Consider the following 9690-nt stretch of genomic DNA (forward strand, 5'->3'; position numbering starts at 1 on the left):
AAAGTTTGAAATAAATTCAACCATTCGGTTCAATGATAAACTTGTGTGTTAAAAGCATTTCCCCTGTTTGGTTGTGTGTGAAAGTTTGTTTCCATTTACATTCCGCTTCAATTGTTCTTGTTCATTTTCATTATTATCAAACGAAAACACAATCATAAGAAACTCAGATCTTAACACAGGCAGCAGCCTGACACCATTCCTTGCTTTGGTTTTGTAGTGTATAGGAATAGGAATAAATGTAAAAAGTTATATATAAAAGATGGAACTTATATTTAATGACTATTATAAAATTAATAGGTGTTGTTATAGTACTAGGAGTAGCATTGTTTTGATATCTCACTTATATAACATTATTTATTAATATGCCTTAAAACATCTTAATTCAAATGCTAACCGGATATTTAATTAACATTATTGACAAAAGAGTAAACGCTTATTTTAGTTTTAGACCATGTGTAGTGGTGAACTAACATAATGCTCCCACCATGGAGCATTATTCAACACATGGTATCCTAGTCAGCGTTGGGGCATTATAGCAAAAGTGGCGTAGTGGGGCATTATGCCAATAACCCCCATTCAATCATTTCACAATTATTTTTTTTAACTTAAATACTTCATTAAATTAAAAAAAAATACAATACTAGAAATAAAAAAAAAATATCCGATTAAATAAAAAAACAAAAAAAAAACACTAGAAAATATTACATATCTAAACTACAAGGATCAAAATTTAAATATTCAAAAGTTAATTTAAAACCATATCTAAACCACAGGGACCAAAGTTGTAAAAAAGTAAACTTTTTAAAACCTTCTGCAGGCCATCTTCTTCGACAAAAAACTCCGGCCAGCCAACACATAAACAAGAAACTCCGGCCAGCCAACACTAAAACAAAAAACTCCGGCCAGCCACATGGTCGCAAACGATTGGTCAATTTCTAGTCCCTCCAGCGTTTTATTTAAAAGGCCAAACATATTTTTTAAAAAAAAAAAAAACGCCCCAAAACGCCTAGCGTAGTGGGGAGCCGGGCGTTTTCGGGCGGTATAAGGGGGGAACACGCCCCAGTACGCTTGGTCTTAGTGATATGAAAGTTAAAAGAATCTATTGGATTGTAATGAATATTTGTGTTAAACCACTTGCGACTAAAATCAAAGTTTGCTCTTGAAAAATTAATTTTGTTTCATGGAAACTGTGATTTGATGTAGCCAAACATAAATATACCGTTTAATAGATTCCCACCATTTAAATAAGAAAAATTCAAATATGTATAACTAAAATATACATGAAAAAATTTAATAAAATTGATTTACTAAATGAAGGAGTGAGATATATGGATGGCCGGCAGCCATGCGAACCACATTGTGGCCCCTTCCGATCTGCCATCCTTTTTACATAATTAAGGTTTACTCATTTCGCCTTCTCCTTTATTTCTTTACTATGGTATCCAATATACATCATCAAAAGTTTTGATGGTGTTATATACAGTGGCGGACTAGAAATTATTTGCTAAGTGCGGTTGGGTTTTTTTGTCTAAAATATACACTAATTTTTTTAAGGGGTGTGGCCGCCCACCCTGCCTAAAGGGTAGGTCCGCCCCTGGTTATATATATGCAGTTGTGATAGTAAATTATGTAAGAACCGTTCGCGTAATTAAATAAAATAAAACAAATTTTATTAAACGATTACAATACAGAAATAAGAAAGCTAAAATTCTAGTACAATTACAACTGAAATAAACCAAAATACAAGAAGGAGTAGAAACATAATTAACTGAGGCACGTGTTCAACACGCTTCCCTTAAAACAAATTCCGAGTCTCCCAAGAGTACTCGTTTTGTTTCCCAGGGTACAACAGCCGGAGCAGCGTACTGCCGGAGAAGGCCTACAGCCCGAAGGCTACCTTGAAGAATGCTGGAGAAGATCAGAACTTTGTAGAGAGAAAGTTGAATTTTTGCTGTTGTGTTGCTGGTGTTCGTCGTGTATTCTGCAGCAAAGTATGGAGCTGTATTTATACAGCTTCCGATTTGAAACAGCCAAAAACGAATTAAATGAGAGGTTTAAATTGCATTAAACGTCTTCAATGCAATTTAATACGTCATTTAATTCTCAGTCATAACCGTTTGACTTGGCAGTTTCGTTGCTGAAGTGTAACTGCATTTCTATTGAATGCTAAAAGCTTCTGCGCGCGCGCGCGCAGGTTTGCACGCTCATGCGTGGTGCGTCCAACTGGCTCACTGCAATGCGCGCATGCGCCACCATGACTTAGGACCATGCGCGCGTGCGCCACGTCACCTGTGAGCCTCTACGAGCACGCCACACAGTCGCGCCGTACTGGCTCACTCTGGTGCGCCGCGCACGCACAACAGGACCCATGCACCATGCGCAACCGCGCGCCTTCGTGCCACTTGTACTCGCGCGCGGACTGCCACGTCACGCGCGTCGAACCCGCACGCTACTTGGTCCTTTCAGCCCCTGTGATCAACCACGCGCATGTGGTCAAAAATACAAAGGCGGCTCTCAAGCGGCTCGCGGCGATGCGAGCGTGCGAAGTGTGCCATCAAAGCGCCACATTGCGCCTTATCGCCCACGCCACGCGCGCGAGCTTGTGCGGGTTAGGGTGCTCCGCACCCTTCGCGAGGACACTAGTATGTGCTTCCATGAAACAATAAGGATGGAGAGTTCCACCTTAAATACTCATTTAAGTTCCATCTCTCCTCCGATGTGGGACAAGGTGCTACTTTCCCTTTTGTTTCAGCATTCAATGTTTCAAACACCCAACTTTGAGCATCGATATCTCATTCATCTTAGCTACGTTTTGGAGGATGGGCCTCCTTGCATTTTGAGGGGGGTGGAGGATGGGGCTACCCCACATTATTTTTTATTGTTTAATTTATTTTATTTGTTAAACTTTTATTGTTTAATTTTTATTGTTTAACTTTTTTATTTGTTTAACTTTATAAAAACAATTCAAAATTTAAATAAAAATAAGACATAAAAGAAGATAATATAATCCATTACATAACATAAATAAAAATTACATAACCTAAAAAAAATTACACTACCTAAAATTTATCTAAAAAAAAACTAGATTTAAAAATTTATAAAACTTACACTACTCGTCTTCGTCTTCGTCTTCGTCACCGTCCCCGCCGTTTACGTTGTTCCATATGTGTTCTACCAAATCATGTTGAAGGTTTGCATGCGTGAAGTCGTTGGTTAGCGAGAACGAGTTTAAATCCTGTTGTGCCGGATCTACTGGGACAGTATTCCCGATAGATGCATTCTCATCATACTCACAAATCGCCCGACCTTCGTCTTCAATAATCATGTTATGGAGCAAAATGCAAGCGTACATACAAAGGCGCAACCTCTTCGGTGTGAACGCACGTGCCGATTGTTCAAGAATGACCTTTTTTTTTGTAAAACACCAAAAGTTGAAACACCAAAAGCACGTTCGATGTCTTTTCTTGCAGCTTCTTGACGCTTGACGGATTTTTTTCCTTTTTTCGTCCTCGGGATATGGAACAGTCTTGACAATTGTAGACCAAGACGGATATATTCCGTCAGCAAGATAATACACGCGTCTATACTCAACCTCAGAAACTGTAAAACGGGTGTCCGGACCGGTTCCATTAACGACATCGCTAAAGATCGCCGATTGGTATAGCACGTTGAGGTCGTTGAGTGAACCAGGGAGACCAAAGAAAGAATGCCAGATCCACAAATCTTGTGACGCCACGGCCTCAAGTATTAAGGTTGGATGGCCGTGATCACCTCGCGTATATTGGCCTCGCCACGCATTCGAGCAGTTCTGCCACGCCCAATGCATACAATCAATGCTACCGAGCATTCCCGGAAACCCGTGCCGTGCTTCATGAGCTTGGTACAACTGTTGAACATCATACGCGTTTGGTTTCCGCAAATATTTTTTGCTATACAGTTTCACCACATTATGGCAAAACCGATACAAACATTCCCGCGTAGTTCTTGCCGACATCTGTAAGTACTCGTCCAAAGCGTCGGCCACTGTCCCGTACGCCAGTTGGCGAATGGCCGCAGTACACTTTTGTAACGTGGTGAATCCTTCATAATTTCGAGCATCGGGTCGTTGCGTGAAAAACGGGTCTAGCCCCGCCAAATCATCAGCAATCCGTGTGAATAACCGGCGACTCATTCGGAACCTGCGTCTGCAAATCTCGGCATTGTAAAGGGGTGCATCTGAAAAATAATCGTTCACCAATTTCTCGTGCGCTCCTATCGTAAAAAATATATAAATACGAGGAAATAATAAGGATAATAAAATTTATTAATGATAAACCTTGGCGGTCTCTGTTAATCCGTATTCGTCTGGTAATAACGCTTTCAGACGAGACGTCTTCCTCTTCCTCCTCCATAAGAATCTGCACCGCCCTTAGCACAACGTTTGCGAAAAACATCTCCTCTTCCTCCTCCGAAGACGAGGAGCACCAACAATTAGATGGCATTCTGGATGAAAAGATAATTTTTTTATAAAGATGGTATAAAAATGAGAGTGTTTTGGGTTGAAAATAGGGAGAAAATGGTGAAAATGGTATAAAATAAGTGTGTTTTATAGAAAAGTGAGATTTTTTTTATTGAACTAGCCGTTACAACGGCTATGTATTTGAAATTTAGGCCCGTCCTCTCCGTCTTGTGGGAGCCGGATCTGCCGAGCCGAGCCCGGGGGCGGTGTGGAGGACCGGCGCCGGGCCAAGACGGGACTCAGCCAGCCCCCATACCCTATAGTCAAAGTGCCTAACGTACCATTGTTTCCAAAAGAAGAAAAAACGGAACTAAAGGAGACGTGAAAAAAGGAAGAAAAAGGAGACAGAAGCAACTGTTTATGAATTTAAGTAGTAAAATTTAATAAACGAACACTTTTAAACTCTCTTTTACATGCCTATATTTCTTGTCGACAAAAAAAAAAACATTGTTATTGCATTAGTGTTTTGAATTTTATGTGCTTAAACCGAGTCGACAAAGAAAACATTGTTATTGAATTAGTGTTTTGAATTTTATGTGCTTAAACCGAGTGTAACTACATTTTACTTGCTTAATTTTCCATTTAGTGCTTGATTTGGATTTTGCTACATTTGAATTTCTTCATTAGCTTATAGGTTTTTTTATAATTATTTATTATAGTATTTACAATTGTTATTATGATCAATATATCATAACTTAAACTTGTGATATGTAAATTGAACCTGCCTTTACATTTGGTTTCAATTTTTTTATAGTTTATTTTATGTTGAAGTGAATCCATTTGAGCTTAGACTATGTGTTGTAATGAGTGCAAATTTTATGCAATGTAGATGGAGGGTTTCAAATTTCACATCTAAGAATATATGTTCTGAAGAGGTGAATTGTGAAATATATTGATGGGTTGAGGTGTTTCTATATGTTTGGGTGATGTATCATTAAATATTTAAAAAAATATCAAACATGTGTGACGTGTGTTTCACACTCTGCCGATCGACGTGGTTTTTATGCATCCTCCCATCGCTCCCATAACATAGAGTCTTATACGTTCTTATCCCTTCGAGTAAATCTATGTTAATCCCACATCTTTTTACTCAGGATAAAATTCTTATGTCATTGCTCATCTCCTACTCTTCTATCAGATTTGTGAATATGGCATGTTCTGACATGACAAAAACACCTTAAGATAAATTATTAAATCAAATTATTTCAATGCTAATTATTATCAAGAGTTTGGTGCTATATGGTATTGTATCCCATGGGAAGTTTTTTTTTTCAAAAAAATAAATATTTTTCACTTCTAGGAAAAAAGTGATAATCCTTTGCATTTTACCCTTTTGATTTTTTTTACTTTTAATCTAAAGCTTTTCATCGTTTGTAGTTTGACGTCAAAATTTTTTATTTTCAACTTTGATCCGCCATACTTTTCATTTTACGCAAGTTTTTCGTTTTACGTTTTGTTCTAAATTTTTCGAATTAACATGTCGCAACGTGTGTGTGGGGTTCAACGTCTATTTGTTGCCGTTTCATGGACCTGTCGCGACGTGTCTATTTTTCCCCGTTTGACAAGTTCATCGCAATGCTCGGATCCTAGATCGACTTAGTTATTCTTTTCTATGTTTTACGTTTCGGTCTAATTTTTTGCATTAACACGCCGCAACGAGTAGGGGTGTTCAAAACCGGATATCCGAAAATTCGGATATCCGAAATTTTCGGATACCAGATTTCACTATCCAAATCTGTATCCGAAATTTCGGATATCCGAATATCCAATTTATTATTTTTTAATTATTTTTTTATATTCGGAACCGGATATTTCGGATAGTTCCGGATATCCTAATATAAGTTTTCAGATATTTTTCGGATAGTTTCGGATTTTCGGATACTTCGGATATCCGAAAAAAATAAAAATTAAATTTTCGGATATTTCAGATATCTGAAAATTCGGATATCCGAATTTTCGGATTCAGATATCGGATATTTCGTATCGAATTTTCGGATACGGATAATTTTGAACACCCCTAGCAACGGGTATACTTGGTTCAACGATTTTACGTCTGCTTTTCATTCGGTGTTATTTTTCCTTTTTTTGTTTTTATGAGCTTTTCCGATTATCGTGGTCGCTAACAGTGGTGTGGCATTGGTGTTACATGACACAATTTTACCCCCCCCCCCCTCAATACCAGCTTTTTACAATAGGAATGGGAGGCGTAATGGAATGGATTATTGTGAGGTAATGAAAAAAATGTATTTGGTTGCTTAATGAAACGGGATCATCAATTACGAACGCGAGGAATCACATTTCCTCCAAGCACCCTAAAATCATTCCATCCATCCCCTCTTTTTCATTAAATTCCCTCTTTCAACATTAATCAACACCACCATCCACTATCGCCACCTTCGTCGTTACCACCATCGCGCCACCACCGCCAGTCCCCCACCACTGACCACCATTGCCGCTGTCACCCACCACTGTCACCACTGGTGCCACCATTCACCATCGCCACCCACCACCACCACCGCCGCCGCACCACGTATTTTAGCATACCAAATAACACGAAGTAATGATTGATTCCCACATGGTAACCAAACAAGAAATGGAATGATATTGATCTATTTCATTCATTTGTCTATTTTATTCCCTCGCTTATTCTATTACCCCATACCAAACAATTTTTTTAATTAATTGGAATGTGTGTGTTCTCATAAAAGGTAAAAACTAGATGAGTTTTGTGTCCAAGACGCAATATAATTTGTTGGTACATATTTAGTAAGAAATTTTGGGTTACTATATTTTTATTTAACATCCAATATTTGTATGCATCATACGTAGTTTTTTACTTATTATATAGATTATAATTATAATTAATAATTGTTGGTTTCCCGCAACACAAGGTTTTCATTGAAATTAGTCCCACAAATCTAGCATGAAGGGCCCAACATGGATGGCATCCCAAGTTCTATCATCATCGTCATCTCTCTCTCTCCGACGACATTGTGTATATATGCATACATACACATATATACGTACATGCATACACATATATATGCAATAAGTATGTATGTAACTGTGGATAGTATCAAGCTCACCGAGAAACATGGATGCATGCGCCGTTCATCATGACTAACGTGTTAACTAACAACTAGGGAGTATTTATTTTTTTTATAACTAGGGCTTCATTTATGTCAACTTGTTTATATCTCTTTGTTGGTTCTAAATTTACTATACACTCACACATAACTAATTTTATTCATTTATATTTAATAGTGTGTACACGGATTATTTAATTTATCAAAAATATGCAGCAAATTAATGAAGAAAATATGGTATTGCTAATGTTCTAAAAATGATTTAAAAATTAACTAAACGTATATGATGAGCATAATTGAGGTATTATGCATATATGCACTGGTGTTATAATTACACACATACTTGCACAAATAATATTTAACAATATTATTTAGCTGTAGAAATTAAAGCATTATTCGGTTTCAGAAGAAGAAACAAGCCGGAACAAAGAAAAAACATGCAACAACTTATATTAAAGGTTTGTCTGATATTTTAACTAATTAGGCTAGATGGTGTGGGCTTCGTCCCACCCCTGTTGTGGCCCGGTGCCACTTCGCCACCTATTTCTCCCCTCCTTGTCGTCGTTGAGATCGTCGAGCCTAGGACCATCACCATACCGCATATAGCCTCAGCGTATGTGTGAAATTCATACAAGTTCTCATCCCGAAAACATAGGGGATTGTCAATTTTGTAGTTATGGATCGCATGACATGAGGTAACACACTAACACATATGGTTCTACGATATTGTTCACAACAATCTAATTTACTCGTAATTCTACGATATTGTTCATTGCAGAACTCGAAACCTCAACCTCTTAAGAAGAGAAAACATTTTACACACTTGTTTAACACTAAGCCAAAAGCCCTTGGTTTATTTCCCGTTCCTTGAAACTAAAATTTAGCTCATTATCAATGTCACATTTGTATCATATATATAATTATAGTTATACTATATAAAATTAAAATAATCATATACAATACAATCTAAAATAAAGTACACTTGAAACAAGATTAGATAACAAAGTAGAAGAGGATGTCTCAACTCTCAATTCCTTTAAACACCTTGTTTTCTTTCTTGTCTATAAACTCAATATATAGTATGTTCTATATGCGTGTTGTTTGAATTAAGTCTTGATAAATTTAATCTACAAAATCCTTCCGCAATTTTACTTAGGTCTGTTCACGAGTCGAGCCAATGCGAGCTCAAGCTTTTCCGAGCAAAGTTCAAAACACGAGCTATTTGAACAATCTTAGACTTATGCTAATATTGAACACGAGAGTTTCAAATGGATCATGACACTAAAAGAATAAGAAGAAGAAGATAGGAAGAAGACATGAATGATACACAATTTTTATTTAAGTATAATAAGTAGAAAATTAAGGAATCAAAGCTTCAAAATGATATAGAACAATATAAATCTATGCATCAGCTCACATGTTAATTCATATTTAAATTAGTTAAAGACGATTTAACTATCTCTATATTAGAATACTAATTAATCAAACATACACATATAAAAAACCTAATCAAATGTCGTGTGCCGGTGCAGGCAATAGCTTTAACTTCTTAGCACGGTCGGCGTTGCCAAGATCGCCGACCACAATATCCGGGACGTAAACAGCTTCATTCAAAGCAAGCATTGCATCCACATAAACAATAAAATCAGCCGGAACTCGTACTACCGGAAAAAAGCCGGTCGTCTTTCGTTTTCCAGTCACCGGAACCCTTGTGGCTTTTCTTGGAGCCGGTGGACAAGCTGCAGTTACCGGAATTCTGTGCTCAGTTGATCTTGGAGTCTTGGGATCCTCCTCATCATTACTGAATTTAAATTCTCCATCTGAAGATGGGACTTGGATCTTTAAACCACCCGAAAGTAGTAAGTTTATATTTTGATCTTTGTGAATATCATCATTGGTTGCATAGGGTGTTTGTGATGATAATGATGATGATGAATTGCATTGGTGATATCGGATATCGGGATGTTTCGGGTTATCGGAGCCGAGTAGCGAGACGATTAACGGATCAAGATTTGAGGTAGCCATGAATGAAGATAAAAGGAGTGGAGAAACAAGAGAAGAAGACTCTGAAAACAAGGAAATATAAGGTGATAGAGAGATGGGTTT

The 9690-nt window shown here is 37.5% G+C and overlaps 2 protein-coding genes across 2 annotated transcripts; both read right to left on the reverse strand.

The window, feature by feature from the left end:
- Nucleotides 1–3109: 3109 nt before the first annotated feature.
- Nucleotides 3110–4171, reverse strand: LOC110942719 (putative nuclease HARBI1). The gene has a single exon (XM_022184485.1). The coding sequence runs from the start codon at nt 4169–4171 to the stop codon at nt 3110–3112; it is 1062 nt and encodes a 353-aa protein (XP_022040177.1).
- A 4777-nt stretch (nt 4172–8948) lies between these two features.
- On the reverse strand, nt 8949–9690 carry LOC110938589. The gene has a single exon (XM_022180816.2). It carries the CDS (start codon nt 9607–9609, stop codon nt 9094–9096), a length of 516 nt encoding a protein of 171 aa, XP_022036508.1. The 5' UTR covers nt 9610–9690; the 3' UTR covers nt 8949–9093.

This window comes from Helianthus annuus, chromosome 5 (genome assembly GCF_002127325.2).
Source record: "Helianthus annuus cultivar XRQ/B chromosome 5, HanXRQr2.0-SUNRISE, whole genome shotgun sequence".
NCBI lineage: Eukaryota > Viridiplantae > Streptophyta > Magnoliopsida > Asterales > Asteraceae > Helianthus > Helianthus annuus.

Excerpts from the sequence above, each read along its gene's own strand:
- LOC110942719 (XM_022184485.1), bottom strand. The coding sequence starts at position 4,171 with ATGAGTCGCCGGTTATTCACACGGATTGCTGATGATTTGGCGGGGCTA.
- LOC110938589 (XM_022180816.2), bottom strand. The coding sequence starts at position 9,609 with ATGGCTACCTCAAATCTTGATCCGTTAATCGTCTCGCTACTCGGCTCC.